At 54.2% G+C, this 26,264-nt stretch overlaps 1 protein-coding gene across 1 annotated transcript; it reads right to left on the bottom strand.

Moving 5' to 3' along the window:
- Positions 1-241: 241 nt before the first annotated feature.
- On the bottom strand, positions 242-25,619 carry C25H1orf198 (chromosome 25 C1orf198 homolog). Its single transcript, XM_045536989.1, has 4 exons — positions 25,251-25,619; positions 14,824-14,874; positions 2,968-3,507; positions 242-1,384 (listed from the first exon to the last, which is right to left on the bottom strand). The coding sequence occupies exons 1-4, from the start codon at positions 25,581-25,583 to the stop codon at positions 1,328-1,330; spliced, it is 981 nt and encodes a 326-aa protein (XP_045392945.1). The 5' UTR covers positions 25,584-25,619; the 3' UTR covers positions 242-1,327.
- Positions 25,620-26,264: the final 645 nt, after the last annotated feature.

The following is a 26,264-nucleotide window of genomic DNA, read 5'->3' as shown; positions in this document are numbered from 1 at the left end:
GTTTAGGGACACGAAGCGATTAGCAAGAACCAAAGCAAAACCTGGCTAAAGCCCAGTTTCCTAGGGGCGGAAAAAGATGCCATGTGCCTTAGTTTGGAGCCAGATAATATACTCTGAAAATCATTTCAGAAGTTCCTATGAAATAGGCGTTTCCTAAAAAGAAGACACTTTGGTATTGAAACCAAGCGCTCAATGCAGGGGCCGCGGGGATTAAGGCTTCGGGTGAGGTGCGGTGACGGCCGTGCGGAGGCTTCCCAGGCCAGGTGGGCCGCCCTGTTCCACCAGGCCACTGGGGTCCCCACCAGCTGTGAGAGACGCGGTTGCTGTGACACCACGGAGGTCTCCAGGGGGCACCGCTGGGGCGATCAGAAACGCCACCCTTCCACTTCCGGTGGAGCCAGGATGGGGGAAGGTCCATCACGGCGCTGCCTGACCAGTCCTTGGGAGGAAGAACGTCCAGGCCCCCCCAGTCTCACGCCGGAAGGTTCTAGCAACTTATCAGAAGAGCCCCACAGGCCATCTGCCCTGACGCCTGCAGGTGCCCAGGACACGGAACAACCGACAGGCCACATAAGTCACAAGAACTTCCAAAAGGAAACTGATACGAAACCAAGAAAAGTGGTAGCCCCACGGCTGCTAAATCTAAATACAAAATAATGAAAAGTTAATACAAAATATTTAAACATGCAACTCTTTTAGAACAATGATCGATACTTTGAATAAGTATCAGGGCAGCTGAAAGACGACGAGTCTTGTCTGCCACGTGCCAACAGTCTGCTCCCGGGACGCGACTCGAGGGTGAGGGCTGTGGCTTCAGCAGCAGAGGCCCTTGGGCGTCTGAGCGCTGCGTGCGACCTTCACGGGGGACAGAGCTTTCCGTGGGACGGCCGAGGACGTCACCACCAGTCGCCCGGCAGAGAGAACCCCCGACACTAAAAAGGGGTGTGTGGGGAGGAACGATGGAGGAGATGGGAATCACGTTTATGATTTCTGTGGCATGGTTGAAAAAACTCTTCCTTCGAGGAGGGGCAAGCTGGGTGGTGCTGGGAACAACAGTTTTACTTATAAGATCTATTGAATTCTGAGCAACACTTAAAAATCCCAAATGCAAAACTTGTTATCAAATCATTGAAAATAGCGTATATATCTGGTTCTACCAAAAAAGGGAAAATCTGGCAAAACTGACCAGTTTCCAAACGATTAAGAAAAGAGTATTAGAGAAACCAGGGAAACACACAGGAAAAGGTGGCCCTCTTGATCCTCCTCCAACATACCACTCTGGAAAACATTTTGGGGTTCTTGGTATTATTTTGCTGTCTAACGCATTTTACCAATTGTCCAGAAAATCAAATCCTGTCTTCAAGATGACATTACTCGAGCTGACCTGTAGAAGGCACAAAAACACGGGAGTAAGACATGAGCGTTTTAATCAGTTATGCACAACCTAAAAACAGCATCTCATTTAAAGTGACCCACATGGAGCAGCCTGCTTCCGCCTCAGAGGCTCCCTGACCTTGATTTACCCCGGCGCCCAGAATCAGAACACTAAAGAAGATTCCAGGCAAGCTACGCTCTGCCAGCATCCAATACCCTTCCACCCCGGGCATGTGTGTAAGCAGCTTGCAGAACAACACATCTCTATTTTTCTGTAAGTCTTCTGTTTCTGAATGCCAGCCATGTTTAAATTTATTCATCCTAAAGTAAAAGAACAAATTATAAAGAATTTCTTTGTAATGTAAAAAAAAACATATGCGGACACAGCAAAACAAAAAAGAATTTGCAAAGTTAAGAGAGTGAAAAAAAGTGGGGAAAGCATGTACAGCTTATTGCTTTTAGATCCTGGGAACGGTTACGGAGAGATTTTCCCAAACCCAGAATATTCTTCATTTCCAGGGAAAGGGGCCTGCCTGACAGTCCCCCTCCGTGAGCCCGCGCTGTGTGACGGTCCCACAGCCCAGGGACTCGCCCTTGGAGCGCGTCTCAGGCCGGGTTTGCCGCACCCGAGGCAGACTTGGAATGAGCCAGAGCATGAAAACAGGACGACTCGGGCAAGTCTTCCTTTTCCTGGTTTCCTTCCAGTTTCTTAAACCAGGTAGCATATCAGTTGGGGCTTTCGTCTCAGAAATCTGTTCTTTCAAAGAATTTCTTGTGCTTTCCCGCTCCCTGCCCACACAGATCTCACATATTTTATGTAAAGAACTCCTTCAGAAAAAGCCCCAAGCGCAGAGGCCCAGAGAAAGAGCCCTGGTCAGGGACGGGGGGACTGGGCCCATCTGCAAGAGGAGCAAGGGGAGGACGGTTACACACGGGAACAGGTAACTGCTGGAATCACCGGGCCCCCTTCCTTGGGAGGACAACACACACAGCTACCTGCTGAGGGAGGCCCAGAAGCACCCGGAACCCCCTCCAGGACACGCTGGGTCATTAGAGATGGTCACAACTCAACATCAAAATACCGAACAGCCCAATTAAAAAATGGGCAAGGGCACAGAATGGGCATTTCTGCACAGAAGATGCACAGGTGGCAAGATGCTCAACGTCCCTCCCGACCGGGCACGGCAGATGCAAACCGCAGTGACGAGCCGCCCAAGCCCGCTGGGAGGGACCAACGAAACAGGAGGCGACACGTGCCGGCGAGGAAGTGGAGGAACCGGGACTCGCGTGCCACACTGCGGGAATGGAGGACGGGTGGGGGAGGGAGGAACGGGGAGGGACAGAAAAGTACAGCGAGACAGGACTGAATTCCAGCCTTCTCCACCACTGCAGGTGGCACCCAGACGGACGTGCAAACCCCGCTCACCGCGTGTGCTGGTGGCAGAGCTACTGACCACCTGGCTCCCCGGCCCCAAAAGTCCACCCAGGAAGGGGCGGGGGAAAGGGGTAAGGGGCGTGGAGGGGAGGAAGACGGCACAGGCGCCCGTGGCCGTCCGACCCAGGGCTCCCCCACCCCCGGCGCGGGCCACCCACCTGTGCGAGCTGCGGTTCCAAGAACAGGGCGTCCTCCCCGTCGTCCTGCCCGGCGTCAGGAGACGGCAGCTTCCTCTCGGGTTCGGAGGGGGCGGCCTCCTGGAACATGCTGGTGACGGCCGGAGCGGGCTGGGGTCTCTCGGGCTCCGCATTCCCGCTGGGAAGGGGACGCTGCTCCTGGCGGAGGGGGCCGGGCCTTTCCACCTTGGCCTCCCTGTCCTTCGGGGCGGGCTCCTGCCGGTAACAGGCAGGCAAGACCTTCTCCCCTTTCTCCATGGACTTGATCTGGCTGGGGGTCAGCGACTGGAACTCCGCCTCGGGCCCCTCCCGGGAGCGCTCGGCATTGATCTTCCAGAAGGACGCTTCCTCCTCCTTCCGGGCAGGGCCCAGAGCGTCCAGGCTGGAGGACCTGCTGCCCTGGGAGGACTTGAGGGCCTGGGAGCCCTGGGGGGCCTTGGACAGGGGCCTGGGCTCACTGGCCGCGGTGCCGTTGCTCGGCTCCTGGATGGACAAGGAGGAGACGCTGAACTCCATCTGACTCTACGGCGGGATGCGGGAAGGAGAGAAAAGCAAGCAGCCTTAGAGTCGGGGTCGTGGCTGTGCCAGCTCGCGCACCCCTCCTCAGCCCACGTATGTGTTCCTGCAACGCGCGGGTAGCAGAGCCCATTTGCTGGAACGGTCTGCTGGGAGTCCTGGCCCTGTGGGTGTTTCGCACACTCAAGACGCACCAGAAGCTGTGACGCCACGGCCCCTTCGCTCACTGGGAATCTCACCAATGGCTGAGGGCACTCTGCTTGGCAAGCAGAGCACCCACCTGGCTCCTCCTGTGTGATTCTGGCACCTTCCTGAGAAGGAACTGCCTGGCAGGTGACAGTCCTCACTAGGAGGGTGACGAGGAAGGGTGTGCAGTGCAAGAGAATTTGGCTCTGCAGCCGGGGTCAGAACCCAGCCTCAGATCCTAAACACCCAGGGCCGGGCGGGCCGGGCGGGGCCCCTGCCCACATCTGAGCGCCTCCTCCATCCCATGCTGCTAACCTCAGTGACCTCTAAAACTGGTGATATTGCTGAGCTGTTCTGACCAACAAAATCATTATTACACGGAAACCTAAACCTCCTCTCTGGAGTAGAACATCATCTTCCGAGCTCTGGAGAACAAGCAATTTGCGATTTCAATCATGTCTAAAATCAATCCTGAAAATTCCTCACCATTTCTACTCCTTCATACTCCCCCACCTTCTTTTAAAAATACATGAATTAATAAGTAATAAAACTATATTACATTATATGCATCTAACTTCTGGAAAAACAAATAAAAACAAATTCCATTACAGAAAGTTTGGGAAATGGAAAAAAGAAAGAAATCAGTCATAACCCACCCCTCTTCCCATAATTGCTACCGTTAATACTTTTTGTATTTCTGCGTAATCTTTTCCACGTATATATTTTACGAAGCTGTGGTCCTGCCAGGTGTAAAATTTGGGGTATTTCTTCCTCGTGTCATCACAAGCATCACCCAGGTGGTCGCGTGGTCTTCGCAGCTGCCCCACCCCCTCCTTAACCATTTTCTTATTATCACACAATCTGCTGCCTCTGATCCTCACTGTTATAATCAAGGCCACCAGGAACATCTTCACGCATATAGTCTCTCCCCCACTGGGGGTTCATTTCTTCAGACAGATTTCTAGAAGTGAAATATCAAAATACCAAAGGTTTAAACCTTTTCTCTTTTATGGTTTTAGACATATACTATCTATTTGCTTTCTAGGGGCTGCCCCAATTTCTAATGCCACCAGCCACACGTTAGAGTAGCATTTTGAGCCACTGAGTATAATAATATAAAACTGTCTGTACTGAATTAATATGTAACACATGGTTCTTCATTACTTTCAGGCATACTCCTTCACTTGATCAACGGTCCACTTCAGTTCTTTGCGTTTTTACAAACAGCAGCGCTCTCCCAGGACGCGCCCCGAGGGGCAGCACGTGTCTGTCAGGGCGAGGACGGAAACACTGCTTTTCCCGTGTGCACTGCGGGCCCTGAACACAGACGGCCACACACTGCTCTGAGTCTGGGACTCTCCTAAAAGCCCAGCTCCTGACCGCCAGAGGTCTTCCCTCCAGGCTCAGAAGGTGAGATGATGAGGCCGTGAAGAACTCAAGTTCAAGTCCCAAGCCCAGGCTGCCCTGAAGCTCAACGTAATAGGAAATAAAACCCAAGAGACAGACATTAAAGCTCTGGCTCTGCTAGGAGCCCTGGTTAAGAACAGATGTAGATAGCTGGGTCTGAAGCATCAAGGCACGTGGTTTTTTAAATTATTATTTCATTCTACAAATGAGAAAATGGAGACTGGAGTGATGAAGTATTGTCCTAGGTCACCAGTGCATCAGGAGATCGTGCAGCCGGGATTTCAAGATGGATCCAGTGATTCCAAGGCCTGAAGCCTGGGCATCCTGCACGTACAAACAGCCACCGGGTACACGGTCCACGGAAACCACAGAGAGCCTCAGACGCAGTGGGCTTCTATAGCTGCATGCATGATCTAACTTGAATGTTTCTAAGTGAAGCATTCTGAATCTTCTGCCTATTTCCAAATTCCACGACGGAATGCAGGGACACTGTGGGCATGGAGATGATGGCTTCTTTAAATAAGCACCTCGCTAAAAATGGCCTGGAAGCAGGCTCAAGCCTCCGCGGACAGAGCTGACTTTGATCTGGAAATTGCAGGGTAAGGAAGGCACTTAAAACCGAGCACTGTGTCAAACCCCAGGCTGTTTTGGGGTCTTTGCTTGAGCACCTGCCTACGTGGAGGGCAGCGACGGCCCCGCCGGGGAAGCAGGGGAGAAGCTCCCAGGCGGCTCCAGGACGGAGGGAACTCCCCACCGCTGGGAGGGAACCGGCAGCTCGTGGCTGGGCATGACCTCCTCAAACAGGGAGAGGCTGCTGCTGTCACTTCCTGGGTAACTGGAGACCTGGTGACAACTCCTCAGAGGAGGGTGTCATTTGCTTGGGGGAGAGGGCTCTGCTGGGAGAAGCAGCTACCTGGTTTGGGGGGCTTTGGAGGTAAATACAGGGAAAACAGAAACTTAAAGAAGAAAAAATGTTCTAATAAATTGGCTTCTAGTCTTTTCCCCTGCGTATGTATATGTTATTCTTAACTTTGCAAATAAAGTATGGCTATAATCTCCTTTTAAAAAACAGCTGCACGATCTCACGGTGGTGGAGAGTGGGATGGCAGCAGAGGCAGGGAAGGACGTGTGGGTGGGGTAGGGACAGAGAGGTTGGTTAATGGGCACAGACAGCTGGATGGAAGGAAAGTTCTAGGCCCACGGCAGAGCAGCGTGACTGGTTAGCAGCAATGCACTGTGCATCTGAAACAGCTGGAAGCGAGGTTTTGAAACGTTCCCCACACAAAGAAATGATGAACACTTGAGGTGAGGGACACCCCAAATCCCCTGACTCCATCATCACACAGTCTATGTATGTAACAAAATATCACATATGTAGCCCATGAATATAGAAACAGCTTATGAATCAATAAAAAACATAACCTGGCCCTCCTCGATCACCATGCTGGAGGCGGGGGCTCTTCCCCACTCCCCACCCCAGAGGACAGGGTTTGTTATCTAAAATTTCTGAACACAAACCTGTTGGGGTGGGGGGAGGGGAGGGGAAGGGAAAGATCCTTTTTGCTGTTTAGATCTAACTCTGCTCAGCTCCGAGAACTCCAGGAACTATGACGAATGGGCTTTCGCAGGGCCAGGTGGGTCTGGGGAGAACGAGGAAGCCCCTCCAGGACTACAGCCCCCCCCAGGGACCTCATTCCACCCGGGGAGTCTGCAGTGGGGCCTGGGCGGCAGCACCAGGACAGGGCAGTGGGGACAGCCCCACGCTCAGTGTCAAAGGTGTGCGATCACACCCGTCATTTGGGGGCAGCACCTTCCACGTCCGCCCCCTTTTGCCATCTCAAAGTGAGTTTTATGCTTTGTGCTGCTGTGACCCCACACTGTCGGCCACGCCCCTCTGCCCAGCCCAGGGCTCAGGCCGGCTGCTCCCTGCGCTTCCTCCCTGGGAGCCGAGTCGTCCACCACCACTGCCACCACGGCAGCCACCTGCAGGCCACCGAGCTCCGCCCTGGGCCCCAACCAAGACCCTCACAGGCTCTTCCCCTCCAACCTGTTCCTCCTCAGGAAACCCCGAGCCCGCAGCTGCGCGTCATCCTTGATGCTTGCTCCCCGCCCCGTGAGTCACTAAGCCCTGGCCATTGTCCCTCTCCAGCATGTTCCCTTGAGCCCACCTGTCCTCATTTCCACCCTGCTATGCTGAGCCCCCTGCCCCTGCAGCTGGCTCGCTCCTGTTGTCTCCAGACCCACCTGCACATGGGCATCTGTGCGGATGGACCCCCGGGGACGGCTGCCGCGCTCCTGTCACGCTGAGGTGGGCCTGCTGTCCCTCCCCGTGATCCGGTGGCCTCGTGACATCCCTTGACCAATAGATGAGGTCAAAGGGGAGCGGTGCCCATCCCTGCCCCAGGCCTGGCCTTGAAGACACCTGGCAGCTTCTGTTTCCTGCGGGGAGGCCAGCTAGGGCGGGCAGCAGCCCCTCCACCTGGAGCGCTGGGCCCGGTGCACCTGCCCCTGGTGAGTTCGGGGCTGGTCGGCCCCAGCCAGCCACCCCCCCCATGAGCACTACTGCCTTGGGGCCGCCACAGTGCTCATCACAGGGGTCCACAAGGGTCCACAAGGGTCCCCTGCTAGACTGTGAAGACTGTGAGTTCCACGAGGCAGGATGGCCTCCCTCCTGCTCAGACACCGACTCCAGCATCAAAAGGGCAACCCAGAGGCTCAGGGGCTTCGGGGGGCTTCCTTGCACCCGTCTCCCAGAACCTTCCAGGGCACCGCAGGGGACCAGGAGGGCAGGGTCCCGAGCAGGTGCAGAAGCGGCAGGGTCTGCGAGCGTCCACGGCACGGGGCAGCGACTCCACCACCAAGCCTGGGGCCGCATCGGGCCGTGGCCCTGACACCGGGTGCCAGGAGGGGGTCTCCAGGACAGTGTTCACGCCAGCTTTGCCAGTCCGGGAACAGACACCGCCTGCGGGTCCCAGCCAGGGGCAGCAGGCACCACGCCCCACACCCCGGGGACCGGAGGACGGCGTGAGGGACCAGAGCCCGGGGTGGCACCACCAGGAATACGGCAGACGCACCAGAACTGACAGAGGTGGAAGTCAGCTGACCTCGGACCACGCACGACGCAGGGAGAAGGGCAAAGAAGCTCCAGGGTGCGGGCACCCCCCAGGTGCCAGGCGCCGTGCCGACACCTTAGACACACTCACCTCATCGTCCCAACGGTCCAACGAGGTACGGAGGATTATTATTCCCTCTTTATTTAATAAAGGAAAAGGCCTGGGATTGCAGCCCAGCACACACCTGTCCCCCTGCTACCTGGGGCTGCATGCAGGGGAGGGGAGGGGTGGACAGTGGAGAGACAGGGGAGTTCCAATGCAGTCCTGGTATTTCTGGAAAAAAGCCTCTTTCTTTTCAGGTGTGGAAAAGAGCTGGGCTGTTGGGAAAGGAGGCGGGGTCAGCCCTGTCCCATCCCCCTGTGCAGCAGGGGCCGGGCCCGGCAGGGGGACGCCGCGTCTGAAGGGAAGGAACCGATGGCCGTGGGACGCCAACTCAGCTCTGGCTACGGGCAGAAGTCGGCGTTAGTGGTTCCACTCGGAGGAGGATGGGGGAGATGGGGGAGATGGGGGAGTCCATACGGAAGCCCCCCCCTTTGCAGCCATGCGGACAGCCCCACCCTCAGAGTCCCAGGAGGCCAGGGAGCATCTGCTGCGAGGGCTCCACCCAGCCCGTGTGGGGAGCTGGGTCTCAGCTGGCCACGTCCATTCTAAAAACAGAAAGACCACAACTGAGCCCAGGCGCTATTTTTGCGTCCCACTCACTGGAGAGGAATGCGTAACATCTCGGTAAAGGGGGAGCACAAGCCGCCAACACTAACTGTTTGGCTTGGCAGCCTCCGACAGATCCAAACTGTTGAGACAAAGGCTACAGAAACATTGTCAGAAAATGTCATAGTTTACTGGAGCAAATCCTAATAAATCCACCGACGATTTAGTATATATTCTCTCCACCTCCCCTCTGAAGAAGGCAGAGGAGGAAGAACAGAGGGAAATACTAAAATCTTCTAGAATCACAAAATTAGTACCAGTGGCAACCTGATGGGACGAGACGGCAAGATTCGGGGGCCGGAGACAAGTGGGGGTGCGGCGGTGCCTGGCGGCCACCCCGCTGTGACCAGGGCTGAATACTAACAACAGCCCTGCGTGCTCACAGGGCCAGGACGCGGCTGTGGAAGGGCCACGCCCACGCCCACCTGCCAGGCTCCAGGCATAACCCAGCTGGCACCCAGGGGATGGGGAGGAGGGGTGCCAGCCCCTGGTCATCAAGGTTGAGGGACAGATAACAGTCTCGTCCCTCTGGGGGCTTGTCGTGTCACAGGGACACAGACACACCCACAGAGAATTCATAACCACTATCTCATTTCATCTGCCGCAGGACTGTGCGATGCTAACGCGGAAGGGGGGCAATTCTGGAAGCCAGGGCAGGGGTCGGAAGCACGGCCTGGCCTCAGGACTGCCTGGGTCACACCCGCCACTGCGTGACGCCCGCTGTCCTCATCTAGGACGGGGGCGGCTGCGAGGACTAAGCAAGGCCGCGCGGCAAAGGTGCTCGGCACAGAGCCGGGCACGCGGTCCGGAGGGCGGGGCCTTCACAGGTGGCTGGGGGCTGGGCAAAGACAGTGGGTGCCACGTGTGGGTGCCACATGGGCCCTGAGGCGGGAGGGAACAGAGCCGACGGGGCGGCGTGCAGGGCTGAGCGGTGGCAGTCACCCCATGCACGGGGAGCCGGGAAGGTCTCGAGGGAGGCGCAGCGCAGCCCTGGGTCTCAGGGAGTCAGCGAGAGGGAGGGAGGGAGGGAGAAAGCGGGGAGACGACTAGGCAGGGATGGGGGGCTGGGATCGGAGGACCCCGGGCCCAAGCAGCGCAGGGGCCATGCTGTGGCGGTGGGGGCAGCAGTGAGAAGGGGCGGCCAAGCAAAGCCGTAACTCAGAGCCAAGCAAGTCCTCTACGTAGGGGCCACCCCAGGGAACGGTCCTTCCGCACCCCCAGGGGCAGCAGACGCCCCCCAGCCACAGACGGGCCCCAGCTCCAATCTCTGTGCGTCCACCAGCCTGCAGGTCTCTGACTTCCCCGCACCCCGACGCTCTGACCTTCTGACCTCCGGCGGGAACGGGAACCCCGCGGCCCAGGGGGGAAAGAACTCAAAGAGGGTGCACATCCTGTCACTGGGCACAGCGTGGAGGTGGTTGCGCTCATAACCGCTCCTTTCTCTTCCTGAGGAGGGGGCTGGCAGGCGGCCCCACCCTGGGATTCATCTACATCAGCCCTTGGAGATCTTCCGATACCCCAGGAGTTGAGGAACCGACCCCCTCCCTGGCCCACTTCCTATCCTCAAATGGGCATCAGAACATCAGTGAAGGAACGGGAGGAATGGGGGGGGCAGGCAGGAGCCAGACAGCTGGGGGAGGACGGCCGGGCCAGGGTGGGGCTGGGGGTCCCAAGGGCCCAGCTGGCCAGGGCTGAGGCTGACCTGCCTGAGGCCTGACCTTTCCCTCACAGTCTCCAGCCCAGACCGCGGGGAATGCAAAGAATCCTCTCTCCAGCCCCTGCCCCCCTCCGCCTGCAGCATCCTAAGTGCTGGGTTTTTCTTCTGGAACCATCCATCAGCGGGAGAGAGGAATGTGACGCTAGCCCCCACAGGCACCCTGTCCCCAGCACGCCTGCCATGCTGACAGATGAGCGGAAAGATGACAGCCACGAGCCCCCCACCCCCGACAGGCAGGCCTCCCATCCACGATGGAGGGGGTGGGAGCGACAGGCACCAGGGCCCAGATCAGCCTCAGTTGGAGGCCCCGAGGCAGGGAGGGATGGGCTGGAAGACCAGCAGGATTCGATGCAGCAGGGTGCACGGCTGCCACACCAAGACCACCCTGTCTGCCCGCCCCGTCTGGCTCTCCTGATCAAAGCCGCCTGGACTGGGGCAGCGACCACAGGTCTGAAGCACAGCACCAGCTCATTCTGTGCTGCCGGAATCATCTCGGGCTGGTCAAGAGCAGAGTCCCCATAGGGAGACAACTGGGTGAGAAACCAAAAACTGCTGGGATTCTTAACTCTGCCCCCGACAGCTGTGACCCTTGCCTCAGTGGATCTGTCAGGGGCTAGACAGAGCTGGGCACTCTGTTGGCATTCATTAACTGTCCACTGAACCAAAGAGCCGGAGGAAAAGTATGAGATTAAATCTACCAATATGTGTATGAATATGTGTTAAATAAATGGGGGAAAAGGACTGAAGGAAAGATTCTGTGGCTACAGCTTTTGTCCTGAGTGAGATCTGCCACCAAACATAGCTGTCCACCCACTGGGCTGCTTCTTGATCACAGAGGCAGCATGTCTCTGGGTCTGCAGCACAACGCCAGACGACACAAAGTGGGTGCACAATAAATGTCCCACTGAATAAAAACAAATCAATAGGTGGTTTCAGAGACATAGCCAAGGGCTGGAGGGGAATGGGGAGTTACTGTTTAATGGGAACAGAGTTTCAGTTTTGCAAGATGAAAAGAATTCTGGATATATGTCAATTGCTTGATTTAATCATCCCACAATGTGTATGTATATCAGAATATCTCTTTGTACACCATAAATATATGCAATTTCTCATTTGTCGGTTAAAAAATAATAATGAAAAAGAGTTCTAGAGATGGATGGTGGTGATGGTTGTGCAACAATGTGAATGTACTTAACGCCACCAAACTGTACACTTAAAAATGGTTAAGATGGGAAATTTAATGTTACGTGTATTTTACCACAATTAAAAATAAAACTTAAAAAAAAATCAATGAATAAAGAATTAAAAATGGAAAGAAATGACTTGGGGATTGATGATGGAATGAAAAGACACAGGTGCCAGGGTAAAAATGGTTATAAATTCTCTGAAACTCCTCCATCAGGAGGTTCGATCTCTTTCCTCACGCTCTGAATCCCGCGGGCTTACGCCTTGATTTGACCAGCAGAACCAAGCAGAAGTGATTCTGTGCAATTTCCCAGCCTAAGATTGTGATTCCCACTAGATTCACGTGTGTGAAGAGGTTCAGGCTGGCTCACTGGAGACTTGTGGCCCCGCTGACAGCTGGGACCACCTGGACACATGAGACAGGTTCTCCTGAAACACCGGGCTCCCACCGGGCTGTCAGATGACGCGTGAGCCATCCCAGGCAAGGCCAACAGAAGAACAGCCCAGCTGAGCCCTGCTCACACCACTGACCCACAGAATCATGAGCTGAAGCCATGAAGTTCTGGGGTCGTTTGTTACGCAACAATAGATAACTGATAGAGGGAGGAAGGCACCAACTGAGGGAAAGCAAGAAACGGGGTCCAAGTCTCCAGTCCCACACGTGGAGATCCAGGGCCCTGCCCTCACCAAAGCCTCCCCCTGTTTGCGACTCTTCAATGGGACTCTTACAAATCCTTAAGTCCTGGGAAGAGAGTGGCCGATCCCTAGCAGCAGGAAGGCTAAGGCTCAGGGGGAGTGGATGGTGGGGTTTTCTAAAACTCAGCACCAACTAGTGAAGGAAGGGAGAGGACGGCACAAGCTCCTTTGCTGTCTGGGATGCCCTCGTTTCTGGAAGGCTCTAACAGTGAACTGTAATAAGTCTGACCTTGAGAGGTCAAACAGGAAGGGAAGACAAAGAGTGAACCCACCAGTCTGTGACATAAACTGGTGCTCTCATCTAATGGGAACATGCAACGGAGCTGAGAACCCCGAGCCACAGAGACTACGCTTTTTACTAAAAGAGTGCACGTTCCAGGGCCGACACACACTGATTAGATTTTATCGAGCTCTCCCAAGTCACGCTGGGTTCCGAGGGATCACACGTGCTGGCATCAGGGACCATGAGCAGGAGCACGGGTGTGGCCCTCGAGCATTTGCTTTCTGGCTCTGTCATCCGGACCCTTCCTGGGCACCTGTTCCCACGTTGGCCCCAGTAGTTGTGCATGTATCGGCGGCTGCTCCAGGAGCTGGGCCACCTTGTCCCACAATGTCATTTACAGCAAGTTAATAATAGAGAAATGTCCTGTGCCACAAATAGCTGACTTGGGGACATGTAACCAGGTAAATTCTTCAGAGAGCAGCTATTCTCGTGGGCACGGGATGAGCTCAGGCCTTAAGATGTTTTAACTATTCTGACTTCCCTTTGCCTTCATCACTGCACTGTCACCAAGCAGGGCCCAGGCCAGGGAAACCTGCGCTGCTTTCTGGGCCACCACACACAAGGCCGCTCATTTCCAACACACAGAGACCTGTGCGCCCCCCTGTCCCTGCTAGAGATACCATCTGCAGGACTGGCGCTTCTCACAACTACCCATCTCGGGAGCCCAGAAAAGAAGAGTATTGAGGGCCCGGCTGGATGCCAATATCATGACACACTTTCTACCCATGCATAGCTTCCTCTGCGAAGCTGGCAGACACGGCCCCCGTGTGGGATTCAGGGGCTGCTGTCGCTCCAGGTCGCACCTTGACATCCTGCGCTTCCCCCAACCCAAGCTCGGTCATCCCTGCCCAGGTCCCTGGGGAGACTGAATTAATGCCATGTATTCCCCAAAGCACCTCTTAACTCTGATGCAAGAATCACGTCAACTGTCACCGGCTCCCACGTCCCGAGGCCAGCTCACTGCACTCGGGACAGTTAGCAACTGCTCACCGAATGCCACCTGTGTGCAAAGACAGTCCGCTGTCCTTCAACCTCTGAGCCCAGTGCAACATTTCATCTGAAGGCACAGGTCCCCATGTGAGGGCCCTTCAGGGTCCCTCGTGGACCACGCTGACCCCTCACAGGCCCCCTGGATGCCCACGTCTACGGGGGTGAGGGGCTCTGACCAGCAACCGTGCGGACAAGTGAAAACCAATAAACAAGCCCCTCCAAGTGTCAGCACTTGAAACCCCGATCCCACGGCCGCCAGTCTAAGCCCTGTTCTAGGCACACGGTTGTCTCTGCAGCACATCCGCATTACGGAAAGAACCCTCCAACACAGCAGTACTGAATGTTCTAGAATTCAGAAAATCCAGGTCTTTTACATCTTTTCTGTGGGTCAGAGGCCCCTGCCTTTCCGTCATTTTGCTGCTTAGGAACGAACGCACTTCTGCTGGGCAACTCGGGAGACGGGAAATGAATTCCAATCAGTTAAGCTTGATGCTCCTAAGCGACTCTGGCGATGATGATGATGATGATGACGATGATGATGAGTGACTGGGAGACCAGTTGGTGACCCAAGGCGGGTCACTGTATTAGCTGAATCCATGTCTAGCTGTATCAGCTGGATAAAGTCACCTCCCCATCTGCTCCGCGCTGTCACACAGGGCGCTGCCCACCGAGGTGCGGAGTGCTGAGGGGCAGCGAGCGGTATGAGCGGAGAAAGGGCCTCCCTCCCCCCCCCCCGGCGCACTGACCCCCTTACCCGGGCTGGCGGGGAGCCCCAGTTGGTGGACACCACAGGGCGTCCTGGGGCCTGGTGACAGTGCTGACCACTGCTTTGAGTTTTGTCACCAACCCACTCACAACAGCTCCCTGACTCCCCCCAGTGCTGCCTCACCCCCCCTTGCCACCAACAATGGGCACATCACCCGCAGGTTGGCAGTGGGGGCCGCTGCCTTCCGCGTCCATCAAATGCTGAAAGAAAAATACATAACAACTCGATTCTTTTTAAAAGGACAAACAAATCTAAATTTAATCCAACTTACCCTCGTTTCCCAAGAGAAAGGGGCAGAGTGCTCATCTTGCCAAGTTATGTCCTGAAATAAAAATTCAAGAATAAATCTGAAATCCAAACCCAGACGTACCCCGTGCAAACATCCACCCAGGGCCACGAGGAGCCAACACTTAGGAACCAGCCCAACTCCTGGCTCTAGACAAGCCCGATGTTTTGCTGCTCTGCAGAGAATGTGCTGATCGTCTCCACGGGATTTCTCCCTCCACTTCCCGGCTGAGGCCGCCAGGCGCTCCTGTCCCGGCCAAACAGATGCGAGGCCCCGAAGGACTCAACCAGACAGGCAGCTGAGCGGAGAGGGCACAAGGCTGATGGTCTCAGCAGAAACCGGTCGGTCTCAGCCCTTGCCAGTGATTAGCCGTGTGGCCCTGGGATGATGACTTAGCCTTTTTGAGCCTCAGTTTCCTCATCTGTAAAGGAGGACCACACTCCCCTTGCAGGACTGCCGTATGGACTAAACGAGGGAGCCTAGGGAAAGAATGCCAGGCCACGAGCTGCCAGTCAGCGCCAACGTCTGAACCCCCCTCCGCCCCTGCAAGCCGGCCAGGGACCGGAAGGCACTGATCAGCAGAATCAATGAAGAAAACGCCAAGTTAATGCAAGCAATGAGTTATCACGAGAATTCTGAAACCATTCCCCACCCTCACCAAACAGGACACGATAGAAAAAGCCCTTTAGAACAACCACTGCGAGTCTGACCTTGGATGCTCGCGGCTGTGCTCAAACACCCACGTTCACCGCGGATAACGAGCAAGGGAGACCCGGACAGGGGGCTGTGGAAGCCAGAACCCAAGCCTTCACCTTCCCACGAACGTGCACGAAAGGACTAAGTATATTCACAGCAGGGAAAAAACACCACTGACAAAGGTACTAGTTGTAAATACTGACAACTACAAAAGTGGAGGAAAAGACCTGGCGACTGGGTTAAGCTGCATGAAAGTTCTGAGAACCACACAGTGAGCACAACTCCCCGCCACCCCCGAAGGACTGCACTCCTTCCCGTGTCACAATAACCGATCACGATCCTGACTTCCCATGCGCAGCGTCTCCTGTCACTCAGGGCTGTCGCGCAAAACCTTTAGAAGTGAGAGGGAACAGGGGGCACTGCCTGCCCACTGGGAATGTCAGTTAAACCCCCGTTACTTCCCAATGCACAAATTTGGTTCCTCCAAAAGTGGGAACAGCTGCCAGGAGGAGCACGAGCTACGGAGCCTTTGGGACTGGAGGTCCCTGGCCGAGGCTGAGGACCAGCATCAGCTGTAGGGGACTCCGGGCCCACATCTCTGTGCGCTTGCTGGGGGGAAGGGCAGTTGCACTAAACGACTCCGAAGTCCCTAAGCTCCTATGATCTCAGGACCCTCTAAGTTCCTTTTAGAAGGAATAAAACAAGAAGGGCTTTGTTTTCAAGCCCTTCCTGGGAAAATAAAGGAGGCTGATGGAATGTAAATACCATTTATTCTAGATTTGGACCTGTGGGAAAAGGTAAATGGAAATAAACAGCAAAGGTGCTGGTTCCATCCAGAATCCCACAGCCCCGCGGCTGCCCCAGGGGACAGAGGAAGTGTGGGGAGACCCTGGGCCAGGCCCGCTGGCCCAGGAAAGGGCACCGGGAGCTGGACTCCCCGATCATGTGATACGATCTATCTTCTAAATATTAATTATGTAACTTGAGTCCTTCGAAATCTGCAAAGATTAAAATAATAAGGTTGGCTTTGGAAGGTGACTTAGTACAATACTCTGAGGAACCAAGATTTAGCCTGGAGCTTGGCGACAGCCAAGACTCCAGGGGTGGCAGCCGCACATGAGCTGAAATTCCAAGGGGGTCACAGATGGAGAGAGGGTCAAACTGTTATTTCTCCCCTACTTGGTGTCGAGTCAATAGTCTTTTGCTCGCTCCAGTGAGAAACTAAGTCGAGGGGCAGATTCCTTGGATTTCTGCAATTCTGAGCTCATAAAAAAATAGTAAAGCGCTTAACAAAAGTAAACATGCCAAACAAAAATGTGATGGAAACTCTGATGTCAGCCGCCCGCTGCACGCTCCAGCCACAAAGAGCGTTAGTGGCGAGACCGGGCTCTGGCTGCTGATGCAAACGGCATCAGAATTGCAAAGTGGCCGCGCCCACTCACACACGTAGTGCTCTCCTGTCTTCTACGCCCACCCAGGACACCAGCAGGCAACCAAAATGTGGCCAGACGCATGTCTGTGGGCCAGTCACATATGCTTTCTCCAGGGTTCCTTGGAAGGCTTCCCCACCTTCCTCCACGGCACCCAGGATCTGAAATTGTCTAAGCAGCAAAACGTGTTACTTAGACAACACAGAGTGGACTCTGGGCTCCATGCTGGCTGAGAGTTATTCTCAGTCAAATTCCATGCACACCAAGGGCAACACCGATGCTCTCTGCGAACAACTGCTTCTTTGGAGTACAGAAGATGTCTCAGTCACCAAACCCCAAAGGAGAAAGCCAAAAAGCAGAGAGAAAGCTACAGAAAACCACGGAAACAGAGCACTCAGCAATGCTCAGAGCCAGCGCCATGGCAGCTCTGAGGACTCCGGGGTAGACACACAAAACTCCTTTCTGGAATGTCCCAGAGGGCTTGAACACTTTCTCTCATTTGGAAATGTTCATCCAATTCAGTGTGTGCCTCCTAAACGAAAAAACATTTAAAAAAAAATAAGAACACACCTTTTCTGCCCATAGTACTGGCATACATACCTGCAGGAATCTCCAGCATTTGTTACTCTACTAGTTGGTAAAAAATGGATGCCAACGGGTTAAGAACTCTTGATCGGTCCTGGATATATTTGTTAATACTTTTGGAGGCTGCAGCCAGAGGTGCGTTGGAGCAGGATCGCACCAACTAAGAGAGGTGGCCTGAAATGTTTAGGAATTTCTTGAACCTGTTGTTAAACACAGCCATTATCAAAAAGTTAAATTATATAAACTTACAATTAGATACATTGGTTTAAAAACAAAGGTAATATATCTCACACCCATAAAAATGGCTATCATCAAAAAACTGGAAATAACAAGTGCTGGCGAGGATGTGGAGAAACTGGAGCCCTTATGGAATGTTGGTGGGAATGTAAGATGCAGCCACTGTGGAAAAGAGTTTGGTGGTTCCTCCAAAAATTAAAGATATTTGGGTGCAGTGACTCACCCTTGTAATCCCAGCTACTCGGGAGGCTGAGGTGGGAGGATCACTTGATCCTAGGAGTTTGAGACCAGCCTGGACCATATAGCAAGACCTCTTCTCAAAAAAAAATTAAACATAGAATTACCATTTGATCCAGCAATTTCATTCCTTGGTATATACCCCAAAGAACTTTAAGCAGGAGATCAAAGGGATATTTATATGCCAGTGTTCATAGTGGCATTATTCAAAATAGCCAAAAAGTAGAAGCTACCCAGGTGCCCACAGACAGATGAACAGATAAACACAATGTGGAACAGACACACAATACAGTACTATTCAGTCTTAAAAGGCAAGGAAATTCTGATAGATGCTACCATGTGGATGAACAGTGAGGGCATCATGCTTAGTGAAATGAGCTTGCTCCTGGGGCTCAGGGGTCCACATCTGTCTGCCCAACTCTACACGGGCCGCACCGTGTGCAAAGGGGCCCTCAGTGAATACTGCCGCGTGGCTCTCACCATCCCCAAACAGAGACTCCTACTCCACCAGCCCCGGGTCAGGCTGTTCTCATGAGGAGTCCGGGGTTTCCTAGCCCAGCTCTTGCCTGTCCCAACTTGGATACAGGTGAAACTATGACTGTGCATCAGTTTAACCAACCAGGACAAATTAAACCACCTCGTAACAGGCTGCAATTCTCCAACATACCGAGAATTCCACTGAGAGCTTTCTTCCGTTCTTCCTAGCATTCAGAGATTATATACAAAACTACTGCAACTGCATTTTTAATTACAATGCTATACAACTGCAATAACTGTTACTATAAACAGTAAACACTCTCAGCTGGTAGAGTCAGAATATGGGTGTATGGTTTGTTAAACATCATCTCCTACCTGGAGTGCCGACTTTCTAAAAATGAGAATCCCAACCACTAGGCCCCCCAGAAATAGGTTTAATTTTTCTTGGGTGATTCTGAAGCAGTGTCAGGATCCTGGAACCCTGTGCCGTGACATGCACATCAGAACCATAAATTGTCACTGTACTCCTGAAATCCATAAATTAGGGGAGTTTATGTTAGACAGATGGTGGCATCTTGGCTTGAAGGTAAGAAATTTAAACTGAGAAAAGCTATCAGCTAGAGAAATAAGGCTCAGACAGCAGAGTGTGCAACAGGGGGACAGAAAGTCCTTTAGGTTGATGACTGTGTCATCCCTGTAGTGAAGCCAGGTAGCCTGGGCATTCTGCCACGTCCAGGGTGGGGCCCATTGTCCCTGGTGAGCTGTTTAGTGTCAGTCTGCACCTCACCCAGGGCTCCAGGCACAGTTCAGCAGTGCTTCTGCTATATTTATTTCTCTATAAATAAATAATTACAGGAGTGAGGCAATCACACTCCTTGGTATTTGCCCAGATGAACTGAAAAACGTAGGTCCACACAAAAAACTTATATGCAACTGTTTATAGCAGCTTTACTCAAAATTGCCAGAACTTGGAAGCAGCCGAGATGTCCTCCAGTAGGTGAATGGATAAACCGTGGTACGTCCAGACAATGGAATATTATTCAGCACTAAAAAGAAATGAACTATCGAGCCATGAAAAGACATGGAAGAACCGTAAGTGCACATTACTAAGTGAAAGAAGCCAGTCTGAAAAAGCCACACGCTGTACTATTCTAACTGTACGACTTTCTGGAAAAGGCAAAACTGCGGAGACAGTAAACAGATTGGTGGTTGCCAAGAGTTGGGGGAGGGAGGCAGGAATAAATGGAACATGGAGGATTTTCAGGGCAGCGAAATGACTCTGCATGACACTATAATGGTGGACACATGTCATTACACATTTGTCAAGATCCATAGAATGTACAACACCAAGAGTGAACCCTACTGTAAACTATCGACTTTGGGTGATAATGAAGGGTCAGTGCAGGTTCATCAATCGTAACCGAGGGACCTCTCTGGCGTGGTGCTCACGGCGGGGGAGGCTGCCCCTCTGCGGGGGAAGGAGAAGAGAACTCTGTATTCTGGCTCAATTTTATTGTGAACCTAAAACTGCTCTTAAAAAATGAAGCCAATTTTTAAAAAGAGGGGAATAAGGAAGAAGAAATGATTAAAATATGTTCTTTTTTCATCAACTGCTTATTCTTGGGAACTATTGTTTATACATTTATGGAATCGATGCTTTTCCCTTTGACTTGTAATATTTTTAGCCCTGCTGAGATAAGGGGGTTTCCATAACTGGAAATACAAAACTGCAGTTCCAAAGATAGAAAAACAGTTATGACTTAACTACTGGGCACATTCCACCATGAATACAAATTCAGAAACTCAGGCCTCCATAGATCACAGCGGAAACAAAACTCAGTGCCAGGCTGGTAAGGGGAACAGGATACAGAGTGGGCGGAGGAGTTCTAAGCAAAGGGACAGAAAATGAGGAGGAGTCCAGACAGGTCTGGCCTGCATTCGTTCACTCATTTAGGAGAAATGGGTATCTTTTCTAGCACTATGGGAATCTCCTGCTTAGAGTGCAAAAGTGACTCTTGCCAATTAAAAGATGCTTTCTATTCTCCCTCCCTGCGTCACAGTGACCAAGTCATTTCATTTCTTTGCTAAACCTGTTCCCTGGCTGCCACTGGGCCATCGTCCCACAGGAGCCAGCAGGCAGGGGTGCTGGGGAGGAGAGGCCAGCGTTGCTGCCTTAGGTCCCAGGGCACCGGGCCAGGTGGTACTCAGGGCGGAGCGCAGTCAGTCTGAAAGGGGAAGCTCGCAGGACAGGCCCAGCAGCCTCCGGATCGCAGCCTGTGCAGCCAGGTCTGGAGAAGGGCCACTTCCCAGCTCCTGCCGGGCACCTCCATGCAGAGACCCAGGTAGAGGGACGTGGAAAACCAGCCAGCCGTCTTTTCTAAAACATCTATGGATACACCAGACAGAAGGCAGGAATCCTAATTCATATATTCTACCTTCCTTTAAAAAAAGTCCAAAATACTGAGAAAGCAACTCCCAAATTCCCTCCCCCGCCCTTTTTTTTTGGTTGGTTTGTTTGTTTTTACTGTATGCTGGAAGAAGAAAGGCCAAGCTGCCAACGTGGAAGGGGACAAAGAAACCTCACAAGTCACAGGTCCTGCGTCAAGAAGCCACACAACTACCCAAACTCAAATCTAACAAAGGTTTAAGGCTTGGGGAAAGTTCTGAAGTGATTCTACCAACCATTTTATAATGCTGCTTCTGCAACTTTTAATAATGTACAGGTAAAACTTTCATAATAAATTAGTTTATTTTTAAAAATAAATATCTAGACTGGCCAGCACCCAGGACGCCAGGCCAGCAAGAGCCCAGACCCCTAAGCAGGGAGGGGTGAGGCAGGCCCTTTGGAGAGAGCCCTGAAGGCACCGAGCGATGATGCAGCAGCTCAGCGAAGTTTGCCAAGCATGGATGCTCCCCGCCTGCAGCACCTGGGAGGCCTTCAGCTCTGGGGCCAGGAAAGCCACCAGACCCTAAGGGGCCTCAGGCAATGCTACAGGCGTCTGGGAGTCAGGGAGGTCAAGGCTCAGTTTCAAAAAAGGAGGTTAAGGCCGAGAAGAGTATGAGAGCATCCCTGTAGCAGGGGAGGGACCAGGCACCGGAGGGACACCTCTCCCAGCAGCTGGTCACACTAAGCTGCTGAGGAAGGGGCAGCGCTGTCCGACTACAGGGTCTTAAAACTCCACATTCTAAGCACGCAACCCAGGTCAGGGGCCCGAGGGCTGGCACGTGGAAACAACACTCCTGCCCAGCACCACCTACTTCATGGACAGGCAGGAGAGACACGTGTCCGCAGGAACGAGAACCAGCAGCTGCCTGTGTGTCCTGGGACATCCGGCCCGGGAACCAAGAACGTGGAACTTGAACCCTCCCCAGTGTACTCAGACCCTGGTAGAGGAGATGGGGGAGGGGCGGGAGCAACACGTTCCTAACAATTCAGGGTTGAGTTTCTCCCCCATCTGATAATAGGAAGCAGCAGAAGCAGACAGGGGGATCCCTAAACTCTTTTAAATCAAAACCTTTCACCTCCCGAAGTAAGCTGTTCCCGAAACGGCACTGAGGCAGCGCGGGGTAGGTCATGCTGTGGACAGCAGCCGTTTGCAAGCATGCCTTGATGTTCTACCCGAATACCTGACCCAAAGGGCATGTCCCCAGCGCCAGTGCCTGCTCCAGGCAAGGCCAGCAAGCTTGAAAGAAAGCCTGTGAGCCAGTGGTTCTGCCCCTGACTTTGCAGAGGGGCAAACTCCCCCTTACGCGGGGCAGCGCCGTGCTGCTGGCATGGCCAGGCCGGACAGGTCTGGGCCCCGGTGCTCCTCTGCGTTTGCTGACCGACACGCTGCAGAAGTGGCTCCGGATTCTCCACAAAAGAGGATCGAGGCAAGACAATGGTGTGGCAGTGGGAAGGGGCTGCTGGCCGTGGCTGAAGCTACACTTCTGTACTTTTCCACTGAGATCGTATGTTTGAGCGGGGATGGTTAAAGGCACTGGTAAGGACTACAGGAGGACTAAGCACCCCCAGCTAGGATGCCTCTTGTGCCCAATAGGATAGGCCTGGAGAAATGTTTGCTCGATTGATCTCCAGGGAAGTAAGAACCGAAAAACTGATGATGTCCCTTCACAGCCTCAGTACGCCAAGGCAGCGACCTCCTGCTCTGCAAGGACCAGGCTGTTATCAAGGCAAAGTGGGGTGGGCTGGGCCCAGAGGGCGAGGATGACAACACACACACAGACGCCTGTCGCTGCACCTGTCCGGTGCACAGGCAGCTTTGCTGTGTGAGCTGAGCGCCTGCCACACTCAGAGCCACCAAGATCTGTGATCGCCATCATATAATCAACTTTCTATTTGTCCCTGCAATTCATAAAAATGACTAGAAGATGGTCATCACAGCTGGAGGCTGTATTTGCATGCTCTGACGCAAAATGTTGCTATGTGGGATACAAAAGCGCTACTGGCAACGGGGGAGAGCACAGTCAGTATTCAAAGAAATAGTCAGCGTCCCTCAGGGCAGCTGGAAGGCTGTGAGGCCCTTAGGACCACACTGGAGCACAGACCAAGTGGGGGAGGAGAGAAGGCCCTACTCACTCCAGTTTACAACCTAGGGCCAGCTGTTGGGTAGGGAGGGGTCTGTTCAGCAGCCTACTTGGGGGTCATCCCCCACCCTGTCCTTATCCATCATCCCTTGTGCCTAGGAGTTGGCCTTCCTCCATGGCTCATTTCCTGGGGGCAACAATGAGACCACTGACTCCACTTTGTGCCAACCTCTTGCCCAGTCCGAGGGAATTTCAACTCCCTAGTGCTATTAACACACACAGTCACTGCAGGCAAAAATGCACTCTTGGCCACATTCACCTCTCTCAAAACTCAGGGTTTCTGTCCCTCTGCCATCTGTGCTGAGGCTGGTTAGAGGCAATCCGGGGCATGCTCTCGCCTACTTTGCAAAGTTGAGGTTCAATTCTGAAAAACAGGGCTAGTTTGCTCCTGGAAGGATGCGCAGGTACCACAGCACGGCACAGTTCCACTTGCTTTTAAATCACATTGGATTTACAAATGCAGAAACAACTCAGTCTGGTACCAGGTGAAGAATCAGAGTAAAAAATTAACTTGGCCGCATCTTTCCTTGTCAGTGACACTGGGCTCCTATATGGCAGGGGCTTTTGAATGATGACCAGGTGTGTAGATATGCTTAGTGAGACACCATGCTAAGGAAAAATGACAGTCACTCTCCAACATTTGTACGTACTTACAGGTTTGCTTTTTGTCGTATTTATTTATTCATGACTCTTATAAATGGGCAATGCCTGCTTTTTCATCACCCAAATCTGAGCATAAACACTGCACACATGTCTTTATAGAGATGCATATTTTCCGATTGAAACTGTTTCGGTTCTAGGGATACATTTTAAAACCTATATTTTCACCTCTGCGTTTACCACACCCTTGTTTTTCCTGGCAAAGCCCTCAAAGTGTACAGTCCAATGGAGAATTTCCTTTTAATTCCATCAGATTAAGGCAATGTCAGTCCTTTCACACTTTCCTCACATTAAAGTGGGTTTATGACCACAAACATTTTGTATTAATAAAGGTCTCAGCACACCCAAGCCTGAAAATCTGCTTTGCCCCTCCTTCTTTTAACTTGAATTCCTTCCATAGTCCACAACTTCCTCGGAAAAACTCTCCCCGCTGCTCCTCCCTCCAGTCTAACAAACAGCCCTCACCGAGAGCGGGTTTCCTTTGTACACTTTTTGCTCCTTTTGACTTTGCCCGTCATGGTAAAAGTTGAGTTTAAAAGTCCAAATAGCCACAGTGCAAATTCTAATGGCATCAAACAGGTTTCAGTTAAACACATTTCCAAGAAAAAGAAGAGCAAGTTTCTGAGCATCACAGAACACTCAGGCCTTTGTGACTGAGTTCGGGGTCCCCGAGCTTTTTCCTGGACAGCCGCACCGTTTGTTCCTTCACAAAGTCTGCCCCTCGAGAAGGCCAGGCAGAGTCTCCTGACCTGAGACCTAGATATGCCCTTATACATAGCCAAGGCTTCCTGGAACTCGTTTAAACTTATCATCCCTTAGTTTTTTCGTAGAAAAACAGGGTCACTATGTTCACCCCGAAAACATACACTGCACACAGTGCTCACTCGGGAAATGTTTTAAGGCGATGGATGGGTTTCGCCTCCTAATCTTGGAAGGCAGCCCTTCCTTCCTGTTATCCGGCTTGGCGAGCTTACTTTCCCCATTCGGCTCATCACAAATATTATTAATATGTATCATATGCTGAGTGCCTTCACAGCAGGCGGGGGGGCGGGGTACGAGTACCCCCGTGTCACACGGCGGAAACTGAGGCTCTAAGAGGTTAATTCACCTATGGGCACACAGTGACCAGGTGGCAGAGCTGAACCAGAACTCGGCTGGTCTGGTTAGCATTTCCTGCTGTTTGCACTTTGGTCGGCCGCGCTTGAAAGCAGCTGCCGTTACTCTGGGACGTCGCCGGGTGCCGGCGGGGCAGGTGTAAGCGGAGGGCATTTAAAGACCCACCTCCTGGCGAAGCCTCAACAGCTCCCCGGGAGAACCCCGGCCCGACCTTCGGCTCGGGGCGCCCCCGCCACTCCCATTCCTGCCTGTGCTTCCCAGCCCGGCGGCCGCGGCTGAGTTGGGGGGGGAACGTGCGGACGTATGGACGCGGCACCTGCCCAGGTGCCCCGGCCCGGGGGCGTCTCGGCGAGGGGCGCGGGGCGGCCCCGGCTCGCGCGCACCTACCTCGTCCCCGAAGCGCACCACCTTCTGGCCGGTGGGCCCGCGCAGGCCGGGGAAGCGCGCCGGCTCCTCGGGGTCCCCCGGCGCGCGGGGCGCGGGGACGCGCGGCCCCACCAGGCAGCGGTCGATGATCTCGTCCTGCTGCGCGGGCGGCAGCCGCGCCCACTCGGGCCCGTACTTCTCCCGGATCTTCTCCTTGTCCTGCATGATCTTCCTGGCCATGGGGCTCAGCGACGAGAAGTAGGTGAAGCGCTTCCGCTCCCGGTCGTCCAGAGGCCGGTTCCCGCTCATGACCGCCGAGCGCGAGGCCGCGATCGCCGCCGCCATGGACGCCATGCCCGGCCTGCCGCCGCGCCCCGCCCGCCCGGAGCCCCGCCCGGAGTCCCGCCCCACGCCCCGCCCCCTTACCGCGAGCCCCGCCCCCTTCCGTGGATGCCGTGCCCGGCCTGCCTCCCCGCCCCGCCCGGGAGCCCCGCCCCACCCGGGAGCCCCTCCCTGCCCCGGATCCCCGCCCTCTCCCGGCGAGCCCCGCCCCCCGCCGTGGACGCCGTGCCCGGCCTGCCGCCGCGCCCCGCCCACTCCGGAGCCCCGCCCTGCCCCGGAGCCCCGCCCTGTCCCGACAAGCCCCGCCCCCGCCATGGACGCTGTGCCCGCCTCCCCGCCCACTTCTACCCCCGGGAGCCCCGCCCCTCACGGCCGGACCCGGGAACCTGGCTTCCGGCGTCCCCCAGACCCCGGGAGCCCTGTCCTTCGCGTCCCTCCCCTTGCGACCCCGCTCGCGACTCCCCCCACGCTCCCCGTGGGTTCCCGCGCTGCCCGCGCTCTTCGGGGCTCCCCTTGGCCGGCTCAGGCGGTGGCTGGCGCGTCCACCGGTGCGCGCCCGGTGGTCTGCGAGGGTTGCTACGTTCCGGGGTGACAGCCATAGCGCCACGTGGTGACTGCGGGACAAAGGAAACTTCTGCCTCCGCGGTGCCGGAGCGAGCCCGGCAATCGGGACGAGCCGCCGGCCCCTTAGCC

The sequence above is a fragment of the Lemur catta genome, chromosome 25 (genome assembly GCF_020740605.2).
Source record: "Lemur catta isolate mLemCat1 chromosome 25, mLemCat1.pri, whole genome shotgun sequence".
Classification (NCBI taxonomy): domain Eukaryota; kingdom Metazoa; phylum Chordata; class Mammalia; order Primates; family Lemuridae; genus Lemur; species Lemur catta.
The sequence above is the reverse complement of the archived record's forward strand: the minus strand, read 5'-3'. Positions and strand labels throughout refer to the sequence as shown.

What these genes read in the sequence shown, in the direction of transcription:
- C25H1orf198 (XM_045536989.1), bottom strand. Translation starts at nt 25,583, where the DNA reads ATGGCGTCCATGGCGGCGGCGATCGCGGCCTCGCGCTCGGCGGTCATG. An exon ending in TGGTGCGCTTCGGGGACGAG is followed by an intron (nt 14,875 to 25,250) that starts GTAGGTGCGCGC and finishes TTTTTATTTCAG; the next exon opens with GACATAACTTGGCAAGATGA. An exon ending in CTTTCTCTTGGGAAACGAGG is followed by an intron (nt 3,508 to 14,823) that starts GTAAGTTGGATT and finishes ATCCCGCCGTAG; the next exon opens with AGTCAGATGGAGTTCAGCGT.